Here is a 27,531-nt window from a genome sequence, read left to right on the forward strand (position 1 = left end):
AAGAATATAAAAGGAAATCTGAATCATAGCCTATGTTTAATACGATTAGGGGAAAATGCCCTTTTATAAAAGGTAAAAATATCACAAATATGCATATGTCAAAGCTGATTGAACACTGGTGAGAATATTGCTTCAGAATACATTTTATTTACAACACACACACACAAAAATATTTTGTATTGCCGATTACAGCCGATGCTGTAATCATTACAGGGTGAGTATACGTTGGTTTGACGATCAGATGTAAGAAAATTCCTTGTTGTGTTACACAATTACAAACATTCAAACTCTGACTTTTATTTTATTTTGATTAAAAAAATGTTTGCATGCGCCACCACAAAAAGTCCCACAGCTGTCCCCCCCAATGTGTGATTGACAATTTCGCCCTTGCGCGGTGTCAACCAATTATACTGCACGACGGAGGGGCGAGCCAACGCTTTCTCTCTCTCTCTCTCTCTCTCTCTCTCTCTCTCTCTCTCTCTCTCTCTCTCTCTCACACACACACACACACACACACACAAAGGAGGCGATATATATATATATATATATATATATATATATATATATATATATATATATATATATATATATATATATATATATATATATATATATATATATATATAAAAAGGAATCTTGAGATGACAACCCCTGCCGTTGTTTTCGAAGCTGTTCACTGGGGATTATCGTTTCTATAGTGACAGTCGACAAAATGCATGAGAATTTTGAATGAACATGAGAAAGAAATGTTGTTGGCAGCTGTAAAACACATAATTACAACATTACATTACATGTGTATGCTACTGGCAAATATTGCATAACACAGAAAGCTGTTAGATGTTGTTTGATTTTGGCTATTAACAACAGGTGTATTAGTGCAAACGACAACAAAACAGGGCTCTCAAGTCGAGACACAAACCCGTTCGCATGCTCACACGCCACACCTTGTATTTCTCACGCAGAGATATTTCAAGGATAATGCCCACCAAGTTGCCGCTATTAGAGGAATCAGGTGAGTGCAGAGGGCCATGCCACGCACCAGACAATCAAATAAAAAATACAGCTACTGAACAGCCAATCAGAAAATAGCATTGCTGTATCCGGGTAAGATTTAGATTTTCCTGACAACAACGTTAACATTCTGCCACCTACTGGTGGTTTAGTTTAATGTTTTCTTTCCAACATTTCTTAAAGCTACACTATGTAACTTTTCCGTCCACTAGAGGTCGCCTGTTCAAAACAAAGGAGTAGTTTGATGACGCCACGTTTGAGCGCAGAATCTTGGGACATGTGGTCTTCACTTCACAGCCGGTGGAAAAGAGTCAGGATAGGACTCGGGCAGAAATCATGTTCATGGATGCGATTATTAACATTACTGTAGTATGAAGCAGAGCAGGAGCGAGTGTTGTGGAGCTGAGTAAGGCCGCATGAGCGATTGAAGAGCAGGACTGTTATTATGGCATAGTCGCCGGCGGGACTTTTATTATGACACGGTCGCTGGCGCCACTTCCTCTTTTCCATTCATGAGTATGAGGTAACGTAACTCTGTTTATTGTATTACATATATCTGAGTGTGTTGAAAAGGAAGTTATCACGTTCGCTCGGCGTAAGAGTAAAGCGTTTCTGCAAAATAAAACTGGAAACCGAGGGTAACGCAGATATGACGCAATCGACAGGCGACTCCCTCACACGCATAGCTCACACGTCCCGGTTCCTTGGTTAAAATAGCAATTTCTCACGATTTACAAATAGTTGGAAACATTTGGGATATTCTAAGTACTCAACTGAACAAAATATATAACATTGGCCTAGTGGTTTTTGGATATTTTACTGCACAAATCTTACATAGTTCACCTTTAATTGTATATTCAAAAATATTTAAAACAATCTCATAACATTTTTCAGTGTAAATTATTTCATTTGATTGGCAACAGCCCTACATTGTCTTATTCTAATTTAATTTATAGATAAAATTTAAGAATATAAAATGAAAGCGGAAGCATATAGCCTATATTTAATAAGATTATGGAAAAATGCCCTTCATAAAAGGTAAAAAATATCAAAGATAGGCAGATTTAAATATCTCAAAGCTGATTGAACACTGGTGAGACTATTGCTTCTGAATAAATTATATTTACAACACAAATTCTGAAAAAATATATATATATATTCCAAATTATTATGTATTATTATTAGTAGTATGAACACTTACATATTTTTTTATATTAAAGTTAAGTACATTATCTAGTTGTGTCTATTCTCTTTTTAGAGCAGCAATAGCTTTCATTGAAAATAAAAGGGCATTCCCAGCAGTGCTGAAATCATGCCTGGATATGCATGGGATCCTACATTTTTAACATTTGAGTGGCACGTTGTAACGTGACCAAATGACAACATAAAATAGTACAACAAAAAAAAAGTCAGCTGCAAAGCAACTCTAAAAAGATAATAGTGTAATTATTCAGCTCACTGTTGATTTGATTTATTTAAAAACAATGGGAATCTTGCAAAGTTCACCTGTGTAACTCCCTTAGACAATTAGCATGTTTTGAAAAATGAACTAGCCTATAGCTCCAGTCACAAAATACAGGCTTGAGAAATCTTCACATTTTCTTAACCAAAAGAAAACATCTAATAAAACACGTCTTTGAATTTTTTATGTCATTTTGAGTTTTTTTCTCCCCCATGGAAAACCTTGAAGAAAAAGTACTAATTTTCCAGACGACCAAATTTAGGCATGTCACTTGACCCCACCCATCTCTGACCCACCCGGACCCAACACTCGGTGAGAGAGACTCTCGGTATGGCTCTTGTCTCCGAAACATGCACCTGTTCTCCATTACACCGGAATTAATGTTACAGATGAATATGACGTGTATTAAATTGTTTTTGGGGCTATTTACTGTTTTAATAATATTGAATTGCGTGGTTTTGGTCTTTTACAGGGAGCACAACACCTTTGGGTAAGTAATAGCCTACATTTGATCTTAATTTTATATGATTATATGGTCGTCTCTCAGCCTTTACCGAAAACCATTAGACACGCTCTCGAAAAAGCAATTACATTTTTAAATTGCAATTACAATTCCTTTACAGCCTAACGAAGTTAATAAAAAATTTATAATAAATAGAAGCGAAAATGTAAAAATAGGCTATAAACTTGAGTTGGTGTTAGAAGATGAGATGTAATATTTATAGACTATAATAGCCTAGATGGTAACGTTCATAAATGATTAATAAGTTATATGCTAATATTTTATAAATGTTTTGTTAGTGTTATGCTTGGAAGATATTAGCCTAAGTAAGAAATTTACTTTTGCTATGGTTAAATACATTTTCAGTAGGCTACGTTTATTTTTCATCTCTGTTTTTTTGTGTTTATTTAGGTAAGACAAATCTGATATTATTGTAATCTTATATCTGTTGTTTATCAGTTGAGATCGTTCTTTAATGCTGATCTAACCAGCAGAAGACACGAGCCGCGGAAGTGAAGTGTTGTCACACTGCGTCACAATGAGCCCCTATTAAAACTACGCTATTATATTCTATAGGCTACTTTATTCTTTTGAGAAACCATGAGAAAGGGTGAATGACTGAGAGTCAATGTTCAGAAATTATTCATTATTATTATTATGTTTTGAACTGTGCTGTACAGCTGTGTTTTGCAGTGTGTTTGTTGTCAAACTCAAAAAATAGTATATTTTTAATGATTCAAAAGTGCCATTATTTTATTTTAAAAAGTTAATAGTTGTATTTTATTGACAAAATATTTTAGCTTGTCTTGGATATTTTTTTATATTATTATATCAGATAACATTTTAAGCTGTCATTTGGTCATGTTACAATGTGCCCCACCTATGGGGCATGTTGTCACATTTAATTTCCATTCTTTCGGGGTACATCAAGTAAAAAAGTATACACTGTATTAATGAAACAAAACCACATAATTGTACTAGACATGTGGGACATTAATGTGGGAAAAAATAAATACTCTGAACCTCAAGCGGATTTACACAAACTGAGAAAGTCAAAAAGCGTCATGGTTGTGCCCCACTCTCCCCATCTTAAAAAATATCAGTAGCCTGAAAAGCAGATCATTGGTAGATGCCTGGTTAATAAATGATTAGGTGATATTATTAATCACGTATAAATAACTGAAATATTCTTGTCAAAATTGTTCAGTATCGATCTCAGTAAACAATGGTTAATCGTGAACAAACAAACCATTAGTACATGATCAGTAGCTTATATAATCATGGGCGTCGGAACCATTGTATGTGGGTGGGACAAGACCTCTCTAACATTCAGCACATGTCTGTTTACCCTACCCCTAATCGATAAACACTTATTATTAACCACATATTAGTCGCTTTATTTCCACTTTTCTAATATTTTCTTAATTTTTATTGAAAATAAATGCCTTTCCGATTTGATATGTGATGGGAAAACGGAGAAGATTGAGTTCGGCGAAAGGCGGACTCGGACCGCGGGTCAATTTGTGTCAAAACTAGACACTGCTGCCGCTCTCAATGCTATGGCGATTTCCGTAATCTTGTCTTTCCGACCTATACGTTTAGCAAGTAAAGCGGTATATTTGTAGGCTACTTGATGTAATTGGCATCTACTCCAGTAAAAAAAATTCGGAGGACCCACCCACATTTTTATTTGCTTCCGACGCCCATGATATAATTTATTGATGTATCTTGAAGTTGTATACGGTGTGCTAAAGCAATATTTTCAAGAGGAGTAATTTTTATGTTTTGAAGCAGATAAACATAATGTTCAGCAGACGAAATCAGTCCAGCGGGTTATCTTTCACTCATCACATCAGCAGCAGCTCAGACCTGTTCTGTGTGAAATCTGATATCTCATGGGGCCTGTAAATTGTATAATGCATACAGTCAATAAGTTACTTGTTAAGGCAAGACACCATAGGGTAATACTATACTTTACCCCACTATACCCCAGTTGATTGATTACATTAATAATTGCAAACTTTTTTGTATTTAAGTTTTCTGAAAAATTTTACCCTATGCAAATGAGGTGTTTTCTAATTAAATAAGCTTTAATTTGCATACATTTCTAGAACAAAAACCTAACCGTTGCATGAAGTCATGTTCTTGTTTAATTTTTTTATATATTAGAGGCAAAGGTTTAGAGGCGATTTTGGATATCTCTTTAAAATCAGATAACTCCATACATCAGAAAATACTGTCAACAGAAATTAGCCTTTAAAGATATATACTGTAACTGAAACGCAAATAGATAAAGTGCTGCAGTTAAAGTGTATTTTGGATGTTTTCTTTCCACTAGTCTGAAAAAACACTTTATGAAAAGCCTAAAAGCCAAAAAGCCCCAAATCTCAAAATTGACAGATGCATGAAAAAAAAACACTGTTCTCGTCTTAAAAAGTATCCAATTTGGTTATTTAAGTTTAAACAATTATTTACTGTATTTGTACATTGTCAAAATTTCTACATTAAAATTGCAATAAATGACATTTTGGATTATATTTTAAACTAATTAATCACACAGGTTTCTGTGATTAATCACACCTAATATTAAAATTTAATCACAAATGTCTTAGGATGGAAAATAATCAAAGATATTTGATATTTGAAATTGAACAAAGACATTTGTTTTACTGTTTTCTTTCATCATCTCGTGTTCGAGATCCACCTATGGGAAGGGCATCCGTACCTGACCTCTGCAGAAGCATCCAATTGCACCAAGTCTGACAAGACAGGCAGAAGCGTTCAGCCAATGCCCGGTAAGGCCCCACCCCTTACCCACGGGCATATAGAGCCTGCATGCGCTACTGTACATCAGTTGACATTCGCTTCTCGTGATCTCTGCACTTACACAGTTCGGTCAAATTAGTGCTGCTCGCTTATGTCTGCAGGAGGAAATATCCTAAAGATCAGCCTCAGTGACAGTTTCTATTCTGCCAGTTTCTCTGTGTCTGCTCTCGGAGCCGCCCGCACTCTCACTCTTCTTTCCTGTTCCACGGCTGCCGCCACGGATTTCTCAGAGTTTTTCGCCGGTATGTCGCTCTCTATTCAAGCTGCTTCTTCCGGCAGTAGCGCATCACGGGCCTGCCCGACTGCGTGTGGTGCTCTTATCGCCCACTAAGGATCTTCACCCTTTCTGCGTGGTTTGCTTGGGCCTCAAGCACGCGCAAGAAGCCATAGAGAATTCGGTGAACTGCAGTCACTGCCTAGTGCTGCCTTAAAGTTGCTGCTACCCAGTGCGGCGAGCTTGACTTTTCGGACTCAGATGTGGGACACGACGACGACACAGCGCCACCAGGGACCTCTCCAATCCTGAGTTCCCCGAAGAGGACATCTTCGCGGGCAACACCCCGCTCGGCGACAATTCGGCCGGGTCCGGTGACGAAGCGGGCCTTTTCGGGGTCTCAGAGGACGAGGAGGCCATCCCGCCCTCTGGTATTCCCCAGGCTAGCGCCCCCGCGGCCTTGCCTCAATCCATTCTCCTGGATGTGTGTGAGCGAGCGGCTGCTCGTCTCAACATCAAGTGGTCGGCTCCACAGAGTGCCACCGACCAGGAGAGCGATATTTATGACGGGAAAGTGCTGGGAGCTCCCCCCGGCCCAGGGGAAACAACTCTTTCTCGTTCTTACATCGTGCGCTAAGCACAGGAGGCACTACTGGAGCGACCCGCTTGACTTTAAACACGATCTCGCGGGTCTGGAGGTTAAGGATTTGGCGGCTCTTGGCATGGGTGAACCGCCTGCTTTTGAGCCCTCGAACGCCAGGCACCTCAACCCAGTCCAGGGAGGGCTGCTCGCCCCCCTTTCTGCCTCGGTGCACTAGGCCACGTATAAATCCTCAGCCTTGGCTGTTAGGGCCCTCAATGTCTCCTCTCTCCTCTCCGCTTACCAGGCGGAAATTCTGGACGACCTGGGCCAACAGCTGGACAAGGGATCTCCCTCGCCTGCACTATGGAAAGAGATCATTATGGTTCACAACCTTGTTCTCCGTAATGCTCGTCAGGCCGTCCAAGCCTGCGGGCGCTCCATGGCACTTTCCATGGTAGGAGAGCGCTCGGTCTGGCTCAACCTGTCGGGCCTTCCCGACAGCGAGAAAAGACGCATCGTAGGAGCCCCGGTAGAGCCCGGCCGGGCTCTCTTTGGCCCTGCCATGGCACTGATGCAACAACGGTGCGACGACAAGAAGGAGGACGAGGCCTTCAAGTTGTGTCTTCCTAGGAAGGCGGCCCCACGCCAGGCGCCCTCTGCACGTTTGCCTAATCCCCCGGCCCCAGGACATAACTTCCATCATAGCAAGGAAAGGCCCCGCAACAAGCCCCCGCCACGGCAGGAAAAACCCACCCTCTGCTAAGCCCTGGAGGAAACCTTCTCCTGCCGCTGCGAGAAAACCCCCGAGCTCTACCCCCACCGACCCCAAACGCAAGCGGCCGCCCTGATGTTTGGCCAATGGGGGCTCGGGGTCCACGTTCTCGAGCAACAAGCTCTTTGGACCCTCTTCCTGCCCCAGAACCCCTGTCCAAAAGACAGAGGGTCTCTTCAGGAGGGTGCCTCCCTCCCGTGGCTGCCCAGCCCATGTGTTTAGTCTCGAGGGAAAAGGTGTTGCAGGACACCTGCCGTGTGCTCACGCACATCACATCTCTGGGCTTCAGGGTGAATGTGAACAAAAGCAATTTTACACCCAGCAAGAATGTGATCTTCCTGGGCATGGAGCTGAACTCAGTCTCCATGCGAGCGCATCTCTCATAAGAGCGCGTTCTCTCTCTGATGAACTGTCTGTCGCAGTTCAGAGAGGGGGCGAGGGTGCAATATCGCACCCTTGTCTTTTCACATGTCTCAGGCTTCAGGGTCTTATGGCTTCATCTATCCAGATTTTGCCACTAGGACTCCTGAGAATGAGGGCGTTCATGAAATTGGTTGTCACTACATTTCAGCCCATCACACGATCTTTGCCGCTCTGTAACAGTGCACAGGGTAACTCTCTGGGCCTGGCCCGTGAAAAGACGAACCTGAGCACGTTAGGGCTTCCCCCACGCATGGTGGCTACTATACAGAATGCCAGGGCTGTTTCTACACGGTCCTTATATGGCTGTAAGTGGCAAGTGTTTGTTGAGTGGTGTGATGGATGGAGTCTCACTTCATATCAGTGCTCAGTTTCTGATAGTTTGATCCTTATGTCATTATGGATAAGGGTAGGTCTTTTTCCACTATTAAGGTCTATCTGGCAGCTATCTCTGCTTGTCATGTGAGTTTTGAGGGCTCAACGGTTGGGCAGCATCCTCTAATCCACAGATTTAAGAAGGGTGCCCGTCGCGCGTTGCCAGTCATTAGGAGAATGATCCCTGAATGGGACCTCTCCATGGTGCTGGAAGCTGTTTCAATTCCCTTTTGAGCCTCTGGGGAATATTTCCCCTAAAGTTGCTGTCCTTCAAGACAGCCTTGCTCTTGGCCTTGGCATCAGCCAAACGTGTCAGTGAGTTACATGCACTCTCGGTTCACCCCTCGTGCATTCAATTCTCTCTGGGTGGAGATAAGGTTTTCCTTAAGCCTAATCCAGCCTTCATGCTGAAATGTTTCCCTGTGTTCACATCGGCAGTGTTAGAGCTGTCTGCTTTTCACCCTCTGCCCTTTTCCTCCTTGGAGAATCAAAGGTTGAATGCCCAGTGTCCGGTCCGTGCGTTACAGACGTATTTGGCTAGGACCAGTGCGTTCTGGAAGTGACCAACTCTTTGTTTCATGGGCTCCTCCCCACAAAGGGGATTCCCTGTCTAAGCAACGTCTTTCACATTAGCTTGTGGATGCTATAGTTTTGGCTTACGAATCAAAGGGAGTGCAACCCCCAGCGGACATCAGCTCATTCCACGAGGGGCTTAGGGCTCTGGGTCTCTGTTCAGAGGAGTATCACTGCAGGATATCTGCTCTGCTGCCAGTTGGGCTTCTCCCCATACATGTGTGCGTTACTATAGGCTGGATGTCACCAGAACCTCGGTAGCACATTCGGTTTTGGGGGTGGGGTCTTCCTAACCCTACCTTCTGTAGTTCTGTTGTTGTGCCACACACGTTTTGTGTCCTGCTTTCACACCGCAGTTACATGTGTGCGCCGGTGTGGCGGGTTCATGATTATGAGATGTGTCAAGCACCGCCCCTTGGGGTGACCGTCTTTTTCTGACTAAACAGGACCTCACTGTGAGTGTATTGGGCAATCGGGGAGCTGTCCATGTCTCCCCCATGGGTGGATCTCGAACACAAGATGATGAAAGAGAACAATAGGTTACTGTCGTAACCCCGGTTCTCTGAAACATCGAGTGGAGAGATCCACCAGCTTTGCCCTGCTTGCCCTATATATGCCCGCGGGCAAGGGGTGGGGCCTTACCGGGCATTGGCTGCGCACTTCTGCCTGTCTTGTCAGACTTGGTGCAATTGGATGCTTCTGCAGAGGGCAGGTACGGATACCCTTCCCATAGGTGGATCTCTCCACTCAATGTTTCAGAGAACCGGGGTTACGACAGTAACCTATTGTTTTCAACCCCCCTCTTTCTTACCAGAAGGGCCATTTGAAATTTCTAAAGACAAAGACATGCTGAAGGCCTGTAGGCCAAAATGTGTCACACCTTTACAGTTGGGGAAGTTGTAATTTTTTGATTGGTCAGTTTAAATGTCTCACATTAAGGTCCTTTCACACTGGAAGCGATTTTGACGCGTGAATAAATCACGCAATGGTTTTATTTTTTGATCAGCAGTTTGTTTAATGAGTGTTTCCACACCGAACGAGAATGTGCTGCGGCGAAAAAACTATGTTTATTTTTTTAGTTTCAATGTCGATTTTTTTTTAACACTCGCAGCGACAGAAAAGGCTTAAACCAATCACATACAAGGAAACTAAGGTCACGAAATGTCCTGTTGATGTCATTAGCTATTCAATCAACATTAACCTTTGCCAGGTATCGCATTTCATTCAGACTCTCTGTTCTTCAAGACTGGGTGCACCCAATACCTTCTTTTCGGTCTTTTAAATAAAATGAAAAGCTCGTCTTCACTGGATGAGGAAGTGTCCATGTTTTCTCAGCTGTCGGCGCGAATGTTTTGGAATGTTGGAGCTCTGAAACGTCACAGACATCGCAAACTCGCTTCATGGCTGATGTGAATGGTTTTGACGCGAACTATTCGCACACACAATATTCGTTTTTCCGCTTCATTTTTCCGTTCCTCTTCCGGTGTGAAAGGGCCTTTAGGGTTTCAGTCACATGGTCAGGAAAAGGATAAAAGAAGATTGTAACGGTTGCTCTGGCTCTTGATTCTCTGGATCTCTCTCTTCTTAGGGCCTCTTCTGGCTCTTTCTTTTGCTGTGGCTTCTTTGATCTGGCTTTGCTCTTTGCTCTTCTTTGCTCTTCTTTGCTCTTCTTTGCTCTGGCTTTGCTCTTCTTTGCTCAGGCTTTGCTCTTTGCTCTTCTTTGCTCTGGCTTTGCTCTTTGCTCTGGCTTTGCTCTTTGCTCTTTGCTCTTTGCTCTGGCTTTGCTCTTTCTCTCTCACCACAGTCTGTCCAGCAGAGGGAAACCGAGAGCACAAGACCTTCCACATCTTCCTAATTCACTGCTCGTTATTGGTTCAATGATATGACCTGTACCTAGCTTGTTAGAGTGTTAACAGGTGTATATTTAAAGACTTGCATTTGCTTGTACCTTTGCTCAGTCTTGAAGTTCTCTTGCCTAACCTATGCTTTTGTGTATACCCGTTTGGGCCACCCTGAAAGACTTTTACTCAGACCTTTTTGCACCAGCTTCTCTGGTAATCTTTGTTTTATTTCCGTCATTGGTATAAGTTGCAGTGGCTGGTAATAGATGAGAAATCTACAGTTTTCTATCATCTTGCTGATAAAGTTTCTTTAGTCAATCGGCAACCCTGCAGCCTGAACCACTGTAGGCAAACCACCCTAACACTTTACATTCACATCAGGGTGCAGAAACTTCCATTTATGATAATGATCAGCTGTGCATGATCCCTTACTTATCAGTCATTTTATGAAATTCAATATATTCAGTATATGATATTATATAATCAACCTGAGCTCCAGAACCAAGACTTCTCCAGCTTGTCTGGACGGTTTTAATCATTGTACAAGGTTGGCAGATACTTAGAAACTTGTATAGACACATGTTTATGATTACTTCTTTGAGTGTGTAACAATAGAAGTGTGTTTGTTGTTCTTTTTCATGAGAGATGAGACGGGAAAGGATTTTTTACCGTTGCACTGCACAACAGTCCGTCGGGCGTTTTCAAACATTACTCCAACAAGGTGAGTCAATTTTTCATGTACATGCCTTTTCATACGTCACATAATTATTTCAATGTTTTCATCTACTGACAGCTAACATCCTACAGATTAGCCATTTCTCTCATTCTTTATTTTAGCATTAATTTTAGTACTGATATGACGAGCTTTACTGGGAAAGTCTCTGAGTTATTAAGCTGTCCGTACAAGTCCAATATCACCCAGAAGGAGCTGAATAGGTGAGTGGATCCTCCGCTCTGTCTTTCTATGTAAATTATTTAATTCAACATTCTACACATCAACACACACTGGCTCTGTTCCAAAAGCTACTGAGGTGCTGCCTAATGCATACCGGTATATCGGATTTGAGTGCTCTACATATGGAAGTAGGAAGGCAACAAGGCACATCAAAAATCTAATGTTTGAGTTACATTGGCCCTCATTTATCAATCTTGCGTAGAAACGGGCGTATATGTTGGCGTAAGATTATGCTTACACTCCTCTCACCGCCTGATTTATGAAGCTGTGCGCACCTCTGAAATCCAGGTGTACTCAATACCTGCCCTTGATAAATGCCATGGCTGAAAACGATCGTCATTAGAATAACACGCCCCTATATATTCAAGTCTCTGCCTCCCCCACGCCCTCATTTTACGCCATGGACACACAGAAGATGGCAAAGAAGCGAAACTTCTCCGACGTGGAGATCGAGACCATCACCAGGGAAGTAGAAAAAAACAAAACTGTTTTATTTGGGAGTTTAAAGAGTTACTTTAAAGGCGCCCACAAAAACAAAATATGGACCCAAATTACGAGTACTGTTAATAGTGTGGGGGTTGAGAAGCGCACTCCAGCAGAGGTAATAATGTTTTATTGCTTAATATAGACCAATAGTGATTAAGTTAAGTATGAGTTTTCTTGTTTATTGTAGGTGAAAAAAAAGTGGTCAGATATAAAGATCGCCACAAAGAGGCGCGTCTCGGCACTGAAGAGAAGCCGGAGTCAGCCATCATTGACATTGGTGTACGGTGGAAATCCAGTTTAAATAGCTGTTTGGATGAGAAATTACCTATCACAATGCATTATTTTACAGCACGTTATTTGAAACAATTAGCCTTTAATTTCGTATCACGTCACATGTATTGGGCTGTACAATAGTGATGATGATGTGATGTGGAGTACCATTCATTCACATTAATAATTGCATGACAATTTGTAAGATTCTTCTTCTTATTATTATTATTATTATGATTTGTATTATTAATGACGCTTATTGTTATTTAGAAGAAGAAAGTCGTTATTATTTATTGTATTATTATTATTATTTTTAAAAGAAGAAGAATGTCATTTTTATTATTTTGTCAGTCTGAATTAATGTCAGTCCCAGTCCGTGCGCAGCTGCCGGGCCTAACCCTGAAACGTCAGGTAAAGCGCACAGACTCGCAACTGGAGGAATACATATGCCTACAAATCGAATGCTTTGGTAAAGTCACACAAATTAAACATGGAAGTCCATGTTGCACAAAAATAAACACTGAAGTTTATAATTATATGTTGTTGTTGTTGTTGTTTTACAGTGGGTCATAATATAGCATATCTTTGTGAGTGTGTTTTGTGGTGTTAGGAATTGTTTTTCTGCGCATTTTCGCACTAACTCAAAACGTGCGTACACCACCTCCTGAGCTGGCGTAGGATTTGAGCGTGCCCTACGCCAACGTCCATATTGATAAATCTCAAAGTCACCGTGGTTTTGTGTGTACGCTGGAAATTTGGTGTACGCACTTTTGATAAATGAGGGCCATTAAGTCTAAATGCCATTGCTTTGTTGTTTTTTGAAGTCCTCAGAGATGCATACTTACTGCCTAATATTCCACAATCCTGTGTGTGTGGTTTGGTTGGCAGTTGGTGGAAAGAATTAAAATGGTGTCTGATGAAAGCCTGCCTGAAACTATCAGAGAAATGTGAGTTTACGTGCTTTACGAATCAGACAACCATTGTAGTTTTTATGTAGCAACTTGCTAGAAACTGTTTAATAAATCAGATGTTTATAAACAAAATTGTTAAGTCTCTTCAAGTAATGTTATCAACACTCAGTGGAGTTCTACATAGAACTCGAGGGTTCTTGACTCAATTTTACAGAACACTTTACGCCAAAATGGTTCTATATAAGGAGAAATGTCTTAAATGATTGCTTATTTTAATGTTTAATGGTTAATTTCAAGTTTTCTAGTGATTCTTATTGTGTGATTGTGTGAATAGTGATTTAATTCTTAAAATGTAATCAAAATGAATTAAAAATAAATCCATGAAATGATCCCATGATGGCAACCCCTAAATTGTTCTATTTATGAAGAGCCTGATAGAACCCTTTAAGGTTCTATATGGAATATTGAGCATGTTTACATGTACGCCAGTACACTGATAACTCAGAAAAATCAGTTCATGGAAATAACCAGTTTTCTGATGTTAGAGAGCTCTGGCTGATAGACTTTTGGTCGGCACCTGTGAGGTCTCCTGTTCCGAGTCCAGAGAGGACTCAGTCTCCAGTCCCGAGTCCAGAGAGGACTCCGTCTCCAGTCCCGAGTTCAGAGAGGGCTCCGTCTCCAGTCCCGAGTTCAGAGAGGACTCCGTCTCCTGTCCCGAGTCCAGAGAGGACTCCGCCTCCTGTCCTGAGTCCAGAGAGGGCTCTGTCTCCTGTCCCGAGTCCAGAGAGGGCTCCATCTCCTGTCCCGAGTCCAGAGAGGGCTCTGTCTCCTGTCTCGAGTCAAGAGAGGACTCCGCCTCCTGTCCCGAGTCCAGAGAGGGCTCCGCCTCCTGTCCCGAGTCCAGAGAGGGCTCTGTCTCCTGTCTCGAGTCAAGAGAGGACTCCGCCTCCTGTCCCGAGTCCAGAGAGGGCTCCGCCTCCTGTCCTGAGTCCAGAGAGGGCTCCGCCTCCTGTCCTGAGTCCAGAGAGGACTCCGTCTCCTGTCCCGAGTCCAGAGAGGGCTTCGTCTCCTGTCCCGAGTCCAGAGAGGACTCCGCCTCCTGTCCTGAGTCCAGAGAGGGCTCTGTCTCCTGTCCCGAGTCCAGAGAGGGCTCCATCTCCTGTCCCGAGTCCAGAGAGGACTCCGCCTCCTGTCCTGAGTCCAGAGAGGGCTCCGTCTCCTGTCCTGAGTCCAGTGAGGACTCCCCCTCCTGTCCCGAGTCAAGAGAGGACTCCGCCTCCTGTCCCGAGTCCAGAGAGGGCTCCGCCTCCTGTCCCGAGGCCAGAGAGGGCTCCGCCTCCTGTCCCGAGGCCAGAGAGGGCTCCGCCTCCTGTCCCGAGGCCAGAGAGGGCTCCGTCTCCTGTCCCGAGTCCAAAGAGGGCTCCATCTCCTGTCCCGAGTCCAGAGAGGGCTCCGTCTCCTGTCCTGAGTCCAGTGAGGACTCCCCCTCCTGTCCCGAGTCAAGAGAGGACTCCGCCTCCTGTCCCGAGTCCAGAGAGGGCTCCGCCTCCTGTCCCGAGGCCAGAGAGGGCTCCGCCTCCTGTCCCGAGGCCAGAGAGGGCTCCGCCTCCTGTCCCGAGTCCAGAGAGGGCTCCGCCTCCTGTCCCGAGTCCAGAGAGGGCTCCGTCTCCTGTCCCGAGGCCAGAGAGGGCTCCGTCTTCTGTCCCGAGGCCAGAGAGGGCTTCGCCTCCTGTCCCGAGTCCAGAGAGGGCTCCGTCTCCTGTCCCGAGTCCAGAGAGGACTCCGCCTCCTGTCCCGAGTCCAGAGAGTACTCCGTCTCCTGTCCCGAGTCCAGAGAAAGCTCCGTCTCCTGTCCCGAGTCCAGAGAGGGCTTTGTCTCCTGTCCCGAGTCCAGAGAGGGCTTTGTCTCCTGTCCCGAGTCCAGAGAGGGCTTTGTCTCCTGTCCCGAGGCCAGAGAGGGCTCCGTCTCCTGTCCCGTGTCCAGAGAGGGCTCCGCCTCCTGTCCCGAGTCCAGAGAGGGCTTCGCCTCCTGTCCCGAGTCCAGAGAGGGCTCCGTCTCCTGTCCCGAGTCCAGAGAGGGCTCCGTCTCCTGTCCCGAGGCCAGAGAGGGCTCCGTCTTCTGTCCCGAGGCCAGAGAGGGCTTCGCCTCCTGTCCCGAGTCCAGAGAGGGCTCCGTCTCCTGTCCCGAGTCCAGAGAGGACTCCGCCTCCTGTCCCGTGTCCAGAGAGTACTCCGTCTCCTGTCCCGAGTCCAGAGAGGGCTCCGTCTCCTGTCCCGAGTCCAGAGAGGGCTTTGTCTCCTGTCCCGAGTCCAGAGAGGGCTACGTCTCCTGTCCCGAGGCCAGAGAGGGCTCCATCTCCTGTCCCGTGTCCAGAGAGGGCTCCTCCTCCTGTCCCGTGTCCAGAAAGGGCTCCGCCTCCTGTCCCGAGTCCAGAGAGGGCTTCGCCTCCTGTCCCGAGTCCAGAGAGGGCTCCGTCTCCTGTCCCGAGGCCAGAGAGGGCTCCGTCTCCTGTCCCGAGTCCAGAGAGGGCTCCGTCTCCTGTCCCGAGTCCAGAGAGGGCTCCGTCTCCTGTCCCGAGTCCAGAGAGGGCTCTGTCTCCTGTCCCGAGGCCAGAGAGGGCTCCGTCTCCTGTCCTGAGGCCAGAGAGGGCTCCGTCTCCTGTCCCGAGTCCAGAGAGGGCTCCGTCTCCTGTCCCGAGGCCAGAGAGGGCTCCGTCTCCTGTCCCGTGTCTAGAGAGGGCTCCACCTCCTGTCCCGTGTCCAGAGAGGGCTCCGCCTCCTGTCCCGAGTCCAGAGAGGGCTTCGCCTCCTGTCCCGAGTCCAGAGAGGGCTCCGTCTCCTGTCCCGTGTCCAGAGAGGGCTTTGTCTCCTGTCCCGTTTCCAGAGAGGGCTTTGTCTCCTGTCCCGTTTCCAGAGAGGGCTTTGTCTCCTGTCCCGAGTCCAGAGAGGGCTCCGTCTCCTGTCCCGAGGCCAGAGAGGGCTCCGTCTCCTGTCCCGTGTCTAGAGAGGGCTCCACCTCCTGTCCCGTGTCCAGAGAGGGCTCCGCCTCCTGTCCCGAGTCCAGAGAGGGCTCCGCCTCCTGTCCCGAGTCCAGAGAGGGCTCCGTCTCCTGTCCCGTGTCCAGAGAGGGCTTTGTCTCCTGTCCCGTTTCCAGAGAGGGCTTTGTCTCCTGTCCCGTTTCCAGAGAGGGCTTTGTCTCCTGTCCCGAGTCCAGAGAGGGCTTCGCCTCCTGTCCTTAGTCCAGAGAGGGCTTCGTCTCCTGTCCCGAGTCCAGAGAGGGCTTCGCCTCCTTTCCTTAGTCCAGAGAGGGCTCAGTCTCCTGTCCTGTGTCCAGAGAGGGCTTTGTCTCCTGTCCCGAGTCCAGAGAGGGCTTCGCCTCCTGTCCTTAGTCCAGAGAGGGCTTCGTCTCCTTTCCTTAGTCCAGAGAGGGCTCTGTCTCCTGTCCCGTGTCCAGAGAGGGCTTCTGTCTCCTGTCCTTAGTCCAGAGAGGGCTCCGCCTCCTGTCCCGTGTCCAGAGAGGGCTCCGTCTCCTGTCCCGTGTCCAGAGAGGGCTTCTGTCTCCTGTCCCGCATCCAGAGAGGGCTCCGTCTTCTGTCCAGAGTCCAGAGAGGGCTCCGTCTCCTGTCCCGCATCCAGTTTGGTGCCGACCACAAGTCTATCAGTCAGTGCTCTCTTACTGGTTCCGGTGAGAACTGACCTCCAGTGGCGGCCGTCTTAGCTGAAGACGCTGACTCAGCAATGGCAGCCATCTTGGGGCCAAACTCCAGAACTGGGTACCGGAGAGGGAAAAACCTCTTCATGGCTACCCATATGAAGGGGAATGCAGGATCCGCCACCTTCACTCCCAGGTCAGCGCTGTTCGAAACAGCTTTCCTTGCCCGAGGCAATACTGGAGACTCGTGGCTGAATCCTGTCAGGGGGCTTGGTTTAGTGGAGTTGATGACTGAGGAAGAATAAATTGGGAGGATTGCCACTGTGGGATCTCATCATCACTAAACTCCCCAAACGTGAAAGTGTAACCACCTCCTCAGCACGAATTTCCCACTGGCATCTGCAGAGCGATATGTGAATCCAACCCACTCCAGAATAATCCATGAGTTGTTGGTCATTCCAGGTAGATATGCGACAATATTGCACAAATTCCTCCACATATCTCTCAATGTTACGCCGATGCTGATAGATGGAGCACAAAGTGTTTTCTGCTGAACCATCTTCATTGCTGCTAGATCCTTTTAAAAGGGTCAGTTATTCTGTCACAGCGCAGATGCAACGGAGGTGAAGACAGGATCTAAAGGCAGCAGTTTTGAGATTTTAATAAAAGAAATCAGGAGACAAGAAACTCAACCAAAACATCCACGTAAACACAAAAATAACTGACGACAGGACTAAACACAGGCTTAAATACACAGGCATACTAATCAAACAAATGTGACAGCTGATGAGGAAAACGGGTTATCTCGTTTAGATGATCATGTGCATTGTCGGCTTATTAAGCATAATCAGGTTAAGAACATGCATGTAATGTCTTCAAAGTGACTGTAGGTGTCTTTATCTACTTTTTAATCTATTTTATCTACTCGTTTACAACTGTACAATGTACCTATTGTGTTGATGTTGTATTACAGGTTTGTTTGGTTGTGTGGGTGGGTTTAAAGGGCACCTATTATGAAAAATTGAACATAACTGTGTGTCGGTAGTGTGAAAACAACCTCAATATAATGGTAAAAATCCACCCACTTCTTTTTTTAATCCCCTCCAACCCCGCCCACATCCAAGTGTGACATCAGAGCATGTTTCATGTTTGGATAAACTGTTATTTTTAAACGCTGCCTATGGGTTCGGGTGAGTCAGCTCACTAGTTTTTGGAACAGAGTGGCACCATTTGCAATTTTAAATGATACATTTTAAACATTATAATTATTTCATATAATTTTATTTTCTTCCTCTCTACATAAGATTATTGTTGCGTTACTGTTGTAATGCCACAGGCTATTTATATCATACAAAGAAAAACACAGATGTGCATCAAATAATTCCCTATGAGTCTGACGTATATCCCAACTACAAAATGAACGAAGCACTTCACAACTTGCTACCTGAGGTATGTGTCATATACAGCCAAAATATCACCTGCAGTATCAAAATAAATAAAAACATTTATAATAATATTTGAATATCAATGTCAAAGATGGGAAGAAAAAAATGTATCGCTACCCCAAGAATGCATAAACAGGGTTGAATTGACCTGTGTTCATTTCCTATGGAATTTTGACTACGCAGTATTTTTGTCAATAATAATATTTATTTTCTTGAAACTTTATGGACTTTTTTTCCTCTGAACTAAGAATTTGCCTTCGACACCGACCTTGTGTTTGAATATTTATATCTACATACTATATAGTTGGCAGAGGTGGGTAGTAACGAATTACATTTACTTCGTTACATTTACTTGAGTACATTTTTTGGGTAACTTGTACTTTTAGAGTAGATTTAAAGATGGGTACTTTTACTCTTACTCAAGTAAATTTCTTGTGAAAAAACTGTACTTTTACTTAGTTACATTCGGTGGCGTTCCTCCGTTACTGTCAAATGGTAATAATTATATTATATATATTAAAATAAGTGAATATGACTTTCGCAAGTCTCGCGAATCGTTGGAGAGGCTGCTTCGCGAGAGGTTGCTACGCATCACCCGCTTATAATTAGCGCGCGTTTAGTCGGAAGATGTGTGTGAGCTACGGGAGGCAGATTGCCCGTGGCCTCAAGTTCAGTCTATGTTTTCACTCCAAGATGTCAAAAAGAATAGTTTCATAATGCGATGCATGTTGTGTGCACCAAAACGAACTGACATCTCTCAGCATACAATAATTCCACCCTGAAAAGAACATGTAGCGGTAAGTGTCACAATGATGCCTATATTTGAACACTATTAACGGTCATTTGGTAACTATGGGGAATTTTCCCTTATTATAATACTATTTCACACACTGTCCGAGTGTTTTCCTCATATGCGCTCTTGTGCAAGCAATGAATCGTTTGAATCCTCCAAACAACACACGTCCACGAACAAACGTTCTCATCTTCACATTTACATATCCTTTTCTTCACAAAACGAAACAAATTGAATAGCCTAATGTGACGTCTTGCATTTATACACAAATCCGGACAGACACCTGTCTGAAGTGTAGAAAATACATACAAATAAAAACGGTATTGTATTTTATTCCTACCTAAAGAATAGCCTATATACTTATACAAATATAAGAACAAAGTATGTTTTAAAAAGAGCTCTAGTTAGCCCAGCACACCATTAATTTACACTGTTTAACCATTAATCTCACACACACACACACACACACACACACACACACACACACACACACACACACACACACACACACACACACACACACACACACACATATATATATATATATTATATATATATAAGGTTCATTAGCTTACATTAGTTAACATGAACTAATAATGAACTGCACTTATAAAGCACTTATTTATCTTTATGTTAATTTAAACATTTACTAATGCATTATTAAAATATTGTTAACATTAGTCAATGCACTGTGAACTAACATGAATAAACCATGAACAGCTGGATTTTTATGAACTAACGTTGAAAAAGATTAACTAATGCTGAACAGAGGTGTTGTTCATGGTTAGTTCATGTTAACTAATACATTAACTAATGTTAACTAATACAACCTTATTGTAAAGTGTTACAGAGAGGTGTGTGAAAGCTCTCCAAGTAGCCTGAAATTCAGGGTTTTCGCTTATCAATCAGATCGAAAGTAACTAGTAACTAACTACTTGAGTAGTTTTCTCATCGAATACTTTTTTACTCTTACTCAAGTAAATATTACGATTGTTACTTTTACTTTTACTTGAGTAAATATTTCAGTAAGTACTTGTACTTTTACTTGAGTACAGATTTTGGCTACTCTACCCACCTCTGATAGTTGGTGAAAAGCAGTTTGTGAAATGAGTAGTATGCCTAAATTCACAGTTGATCTAAACTAGTTTAGAGTTTTAGAAAAAGTATATTTTTGAAGAATAAATTTCATTTTTGTACTGCGTATATACAAGGAAAGTGGACAAATAAACATTTTGACATATTAAAACATTTGTGTATCATTAATTATTTTAATTATTTCATTAAAAGGACACTTATTGAAAACCATTAATTCCAATACAGGTCATTTGGACCCCCTTTATGCATTTGTGTAGGTTTTTTGGTTCATGCATTCTAGGGTTAAGTGCACAATAATTTGACAACCCGAAATTGCAAAATATTTAGGCCCAAAGCACCTCAGTTTTTAAACCCCTGATCCACTGCAATTAAATTCATTTTATGTGTGACCCAATATTTATCAGGCCACTGTGATAGAAAATCTATATAATGTGTTAAATGGACTCATTACTTTGATCTGAAGGCCTTTCCCTGGAGTGAGCATCGTCTGAGTCGATGCGCTGTGGTGGGCAGTGGAGGAATTCTGAAGAACAGTAATTGTGGAAGAGAGATTGACAGCACTGACTATGTCATCAGGTACAACTACACTTGCTCTTTTGCTACAATAGAGTGCTACACTTTTTCAGCGTTGTTGGTTCCGGAAGTACTTTTTTCCAATTATTTCTCCCATAGGGATTGTCAAATGTTTTTGTTAAAGCGTTATAAGTCATGAACCAAGCCAACTAGCGGACTGAATCACAACATTACAAACTCTGATTTGAAGTGAAAATGTATTAGCAAATTGGACTAAAATATAAATGTAAAAGACTGTATACTTAACTTATGAAGGAAAGAACTACAACCCCATGAAGCATTGTTATAAGCATGTTATATGCTTGGCAACAGTGTGTAGCTTTTCATTTTTTAAACAACCATGTAGGAAGACACATCATGACCATATGCCAGGGTGACAATGTCAAGATTCATCAGCTCAAACTGTGAAAGAATGAAGAATCATTTCCACACATGAATCGGCTCCTCTGAGTCCAGAGCTTAAACTCATTGAGAGTCTTCTGGATGTGCTGGAGGAGACTTTACAGAGTGCTGGACTCTTGCATTGGCAATACTTGGCCAAACATTGATTTACCTCTTGATGGAAATAAATGTTGTAATGTTATTACCATCAAGAGGCCAATTCATGTGTGCAAATGATTCTTCATTCTTCATCTTCATACCATTTGAGCTGATGAATCTTTACATTGTCATCCTGGAATATGGCCATGATGTGTCTTCATACATGCTTGTTTAAGATTCTTAAGCATTTACCTACTTAAATCCAAACATCATTTTTTTAATGTAATCAATATATTTTACAGTTATTGCAAATTTTACACACACACACACACACACACACACACACACACACACACACACACACACACACACACACACATATATATATATAAAATCACAAATAATGAAGTATTTTGAGAGCGTAAGGAGATCGACTCAATTACATTATTCGCAGTGTTTCATGAGTGGGAGGAGTTAAAGAGCACTTTAGGCACGTTTTGCCAACACAATCTCATGGCAATTCGTATCAATTCAATCTCATTCGTTATTTTCGTACAATCTGTTTAAATCCCAGTGATGGGTTTAGGGGTGGGGTTTTGGGGTTGTCCTTCATAATGAGATTAGTTTGAAAATCGTACATTTTTGTACGAATTCATATGAAATCACCACCTGGTAAAATACTTGTGTTTTCCTGTAAGATTGGGTTGGTTTTGCTTGTTTGAACCCTCTGATTGGTGTAGTTTTTTTGTGCAGCACCATGGGCAATGTAGTTTTCACCATGAATTCCGCTGTTACATGATTATTTTAAATAAATGTGTTGAAATAATGTGGGCTAACGGCTTCAACAGCAGCAGATAGCATTGATTGTCAACCTCGTTGCTCACAGTGGGGCTGTCTTTAGAGGTTTATATGTTATCTATAAAAAACAATTTCCTTATGGAGAATGTATGCAGTTTTTCCGGAACTTCTGGAACTGTTGAACCCTCTACACAGTAAGCTTACAAAAGTAGTAATTGACTTGAATACATTTAGCAAAGGTCATTTCAACAACCCTCCACATACTGTATAAGTGGAATGTAGGTAATGCAGGGTAACAATGGCGCAGTTAATGCCAGTAATGTCACTGTCATCTCTTGTTGAAAGGCTTTGTTGTTTTGTGCAATACCACACAATATCAGACTTTTTTCTTTCTTTTTTTAAATGGAAGCTCTGTTAAAAGTTTCTTTCAGTATAACATACTGAACTTTCTGGTTCCCCTCTGTTTGGTATTTTATCAATCTTAACTGATGAACTTTCCCCCGTTTGTTGCAGGTTTAACATGGCACCCGTTGATGACAAGGATGTTGGGCTAAAGACTGATTTAATCACGATCAATCCCAGTCAGATCCGGGGAGGGTGAGAAACCATTAATAAAAGAATATACACAATGTATACATTTTATAGTTCATATCATTGTTTATATTGCATTCTTGATAGTGAATCTAAAACTTCTTATGAAGGCAAAATGTTAAAGGTGTAGTTCACCCAAAAGTTTTAATTCTGTCATGGAAAATATGTCATCTGTCATCCTACTGTTAGCTATGAGGCTGTTAATCGATGGTTTATGCCAGGGGTCAGCAAGCTTATGGCAAGCGGAAGGATAATTACTGAAGCGAATGGTTTGTCTCACACTTAAATAGTAAAGTAACTTAATAAAACAGGCTGTGGCTACGTGGAATGATTACCTCAAAATGTACATCTATATGCAAGATCGAGGGACTTGATTTAAATTAAACATATACACCAGCTATCACATGCCTGTGATTATCCCTCCCAACACGTGACAGGTTGCCGACCCCTGGTATATGCTTTTGATGAAGCCATAATTTTTTAGATAATAGTGTTTAACAGAGCAATTCCTGGTGGAAAACTAAATTACTCATGATTCTGCAAAGAAATCTCCATTTTTCAGATAATCAAGACAAGCAAATTGCGCCAAAAGAGATCTAAACGACTGCCCACTTTCATGAAGCACTGCAAATGAAATGTTAGTTTCCTCACTTTAATATTTTTATGCATAATATTTTGCAGTAAACATAAAATATATTGATTCTACATATATAATCAACATTTTATATATTTCCATCATTTTTAATTCAGTTGCCATTTGCAATGCTTCATGAGATTGTAGGTCTTTTTCTCATTAAAGCTGTTAAAGGGTTAGTTCACCCAAAAATGAAAATTCTGTCATTAATTACTTACCCTCATGTCGTTCGACACCCGTAAGACTTTCGTTCATCTTCAGACACAAATGAAGATATTTTAGTTGAAATCTGGCTCAATGGCTCAATCCATTGGCTCAATGGCACGGTTCACTCTCAAGACCCTTAAAAGCTACTAAAGACGTCGTTACAAAGTCCATCTCACTACAGTGGTTCTACAATAACTTTATGAAGCGACGAGAATAGTTTTTGTGCGCAAAAAATACCTAAATAACGACTTATAGTGATGACTGATATCAAAACACGGCTTCATGAAGCTTCGAAGCGTTATGAATCAGCGAGTACCCTTTAAGTACACAATCTTGTACCTTTTTTAAATCGCCATGCAGAAAAAATACTTCCAGAACCAAGGCTGTTGAAAAGTCGGTGGAACCACTCGATTTCAAATCAATATGAGTTGAGTCTCCCTTTTTTTTCACTATATGATGCACAGAGTTGTTACCTATGTAAAGATTTCCAAATCGCTCACTTATGAGTTTCAGTTACAATGATTCCTTAGCTGCATTCAGACTCCAGGCAAATGTGGGCCAGATCTGTTATTCTTGACAGTGTGAACAGCACAAACCACAAGGAATCTGATCTTTTTCATTCCGATTTGTGCCACTTCCATATGTGATACTAAATCCGATAGAGGTCTGATGTTTTGTAATGCGAGCTCAGTCTGAACAGTCAAATCAGAATTCGTGTGACTTTTACGTCAGTCTAGAGCAACATTCCTCACAATTCTGCGCTCATGGGAGTCACTTCAAATACATACCCGAAGTTGCGAAAGGTAGTCAGAGAAGCACAGTGATGCAGCAGAGCTCATCAGTACTATTACAGTGACGGCTCTATATAAGCCATTTTACAGAATTGGTTCAAAGTCTGAAAAAATGTGTTTTGAATAATATCCAAGGTACACATTTCAAGTAATTGTGCACTTAATTCTCATGTTGTATTTTCAGAAAGTTTTGGAATATTTTTCCTCTCCCCGAATTTGTCACTACCGAAACACAATACAATATTTCAAGTGTAATTTATGAGATTTGTTGTATTTCGAATCCAGTCTTTTTTTGTAAAAAGCATGAAGTTAATCATACTGATTTCAAAGTTAAGGATTCCTTAGTTTCAATATACATTTTTTTGTAAAACATCCCATGTTTCGAACGTGACAGCACATATTCGGCAGTAATGTTTTGGGAGCGACCACATCACATTACAGAATTTTAACTCGCACACTAAAACATTCTAAAATACTAATGATTTGCAAAAGTGTACAAAAATATTTCCCACAAATAAAGGATTGTGTTCCCTTATGTCACTACCAAAACAATGATGTCACAACCGAAACTTCACCACATTTTTCGGTCGTGACTGTTTTGGTAGTGACAATTTTAGATACTTTTGAGCCTAGCTCAAAGATGCTAATCAGCACATGGTTAGCTAGTATAGTTCTGAACTGTTGCACACATATAAAAACTACATTTTATTGAATAACACCTAAAAAACTGTGCTTACTTGCAGAAAAAGGTGTTTGGTAGTGACGTTCCTTAAAGTTACACACAAATTTTCAGACTTTTGAATACATTTACCCCAAAATAATGGGACCTAGCTATTAACCATGTACGAGAGAGAGGGACACAATTTCCTGATCAAAAATATAGGGGCATAGTTAAAATCAGTCTCAGCCAATGGACTAAAACATACACTGTTTCGGTAGCGACATGAAAATGCAGGACACTGATATTTTAAATATTATAGTGTGTTTCAATAGTTAATCATATGAGATTTGAATACTTAAATGCTTTTGAAATGTGTTTCACGCTATAAATAAATGCGCAATCACTTAGTTTAATGTTCTCCGTGTTTACTTCCGTATGACAGAATGGCGTCTTTTTATTGTTCTTTTGCGCATTTGAGTCAGATCATAGATCAAGATCATAATCTTTTCGCACTGTAATCTGAAGCGTGGCCACATTTAACAGAATTTACTTTGTGAAAAGCTATGCAAAAAAATCAGATCCGAGCAATAAATCGGAATTGAGCACTAAGGCTCGCAGTGTGAACGTAGCCTTAGGCAGTAGACAGCTCACTACATTTTAGGAACACATGTGTGTATGAGAATGTCTATAAGGACCAGCGAGTGTATCTCATGTTGATGGTTTGTTTTGTGTCTCTGCAGTTACAGAAATGCGCAAAAGAAACGAGGTCCATTAATGCATCGTGTGAGTGTGTATGGTAATGCGTCTCTGATCATGCCTGCTTTTGCAAGCCCTTTAAACACTCAATTGTCAGTCAGCACTCTCAAAGCGCTCTGGCCTCCCAACCCTGAGCTGCGGGTGGTCTTCTTCAGCTCCGGCTACCTCAAGACACTGGACCGTTTCTGGAAAAGGCGTGGCCTGACTGGGAGACGCCTCTCCACAGGTTTTATGCTAATTAATGTTGCACTAGAGCTGTGTGATCATGTGCACGTTTATGGATTCTGGCCGTTTGACATCAATCTGGAAAAGCAGATTATACCACATCACTACTTTGACAACAAAGGACCCAAAGTTGGTATTCACTCCATGCCAGAGGAATTTCTCCGCTTGCTACAGCTCCACACCCAGGGGGCGCTAACACTGCACCTACAGCCCTGCTCATAATTTGAATAGTTTGCATATTGTTTGAAATGTCCTTTATTGTCTCTCATTGTTATTTTTAGTTATAGAAACTAATTCTTTCTATAACATTTGCAAGGAGTAAATGATCTGTACATGGAGACTTTACTGGCTTCAAGTGTACTTGATGTGTACATGTTGATATGTTGTGGTTTGAAATTAAAGAAGAATGTTAAACTTCAGTGTTTAATGATTCTGCTATTTAATATACACTTTTTGGACCCACTTTTTATTAAGTGGCCTTAACTAACATATAAATTAATCATTTGATACAAAGCACTTAGGCTATTGTGTACATGCATGTTTTTACATTGTACTTAAATTTGTTGAAATACCTGCATACTTGATTCTATGTAGAAATACTTACAGAAGACAGTTAGGGCCCTATCTTGCACCCAGCGCAATTGACTTTGTACACCGACGCATGTGTCATTCCTATTTTGCACCCGCGCAAAGCGCGCTTTTCCCTCCACAGAAGCACGTCGCTAAACTAGTGAATGAACTTGCGCTACCTGGGCGGTTCAGCGCAAAAAAGGAGGCGTGTTCCGGCGCAAACAATCCCTGGTGCTATTTTGCTGTTCCATTAAACAATTGCGCCACTGACCAGAAAAAACCTAGTCTAAAGTCAGTGGCGCGTTGCGCGTTGTTCGTTATGCTATTTTAAGGGCGCATGCTTGACCATAATGTATAGCGTGCACAACGCGCAAACACTTTGCTCATGTAATCTACACAGATGCAACAGTTATTTTTGCAAATCATAAATTGTTACACTAAAAAATATTAACACATGAGATGACGGAAATCATTGTGGTGTGCCACGAAGATGTGAAAAAATAGGCATAAATCTAGCTTACAAATGATTCAGGCTAATTGTAGTCTAATAATTAAGGAGACTTGTTTGCCCAATAGCAACTTCTGGCAAGACATATATGTATATAAGGACATCTAACAAATTGGTTTGTCCGTCAAGAACCAGGAAAAAAAATCGGTGAGGGTGGACGCAGCGATGTCCTCTGCTGGCGTCAGGTCCTGAGTAGAGGCAGATCCACCTCCCGTTACACGGCGTGCCCGATTGATGCTGGCAAGCTTGGACTTTCCCCGTCTTCTGATGTCATTGTAGCGCTTGCGGCACTGGTGCGACGTCCTGGGGATGCCAGCTGACGAAACAATTGTGGCTATTTCCTCCCACGCCTGTTTAACCGACGCTATTTTGGGTGGGTTTCTGCCATCCCCATACAACACAACTTCTCTGTCTTTCACTGCTCTTACAAGATCAGTCTCCTCGGCTGTGAACCGCTCCTGGCGTGCGCCTGGTAAATACGCCATAATAATAGCAATCCATAATGGAACTTGCGCACCTGCTTTTACAGGGAATGTTGGATGACGCTCTGA

At 42.6% G+C, this 27,531-nt stretch overlaps 1 protein-coding gene across 1 annotated transcript; it reads left to right on the forward strand.

The window, feature by feature from the left end:
* Positions 1-2,809: 2,809 nt before the first annotated feature.
* LOC307117474 (alpha-2,8-sialyltransferase 8E-like) lies at positions 2,810-26,320 on the forward strand. The gene is made up of 7 exons (XM_079802328.1): positions 2,810-2,963; positions 11,223-11,300; positions 11,417-11,515; positions 18,158-18,302; positions 20,650-20,762; positions 22,551-22,634; positions 25,662-26,320. The coding sequence occupies exons 1-7, from the start codon at positions 2,824-2,826 to the stop codon at positions 26,122-26,124; spliced, it is 1,122 nt and encodes a 373-aa protein (XP_079658454.1). The 5' UTR covers positions 2,810-2,823; the 3' UTR covers positions 26,125-26,320.
* The last annotated feature ends 1,211 nt before the right edge of the window (positions 26,321-27,531 follow it).

This window comes from Gobio gobio (genome assembly GCF_949357685.1).
Source record: "Gobio gobio genome assembly, chromosome: 21".
In the NCBI taxonomy this organism is placed as follows: domain Eukaryota; kingdom Metazoa; phylum Chordata; class Actinopteri; order Cypriniformes; family Gobionidae; genus Gobio; species Gobio gobio.

Excerpts from the sequence above, each read along its gene's own strand:
- LOC307117474 (XM_079802328.1), top strand. The coding sequence starts at position 2,824 with ATGCACCTGTTCTCCATTACACCGGAATTAATGTTACAGATGAATATG. Across the intron at positions 11,301-11,416 it reads TCAAACATTACTCCAACAAG|CATTAATTTTAGTACTGATA; the intron begins GTGAGTCAATTT and ends TCTTTATTTTAG. Across the intron at positions 11,516-18,157 it reads ACCCAGAAGGAGCTGAATAG|ATTATTGTTGCGTTACTGTT; the intron begins GTGAGTGGATCC and ends TCTCTACATAAG.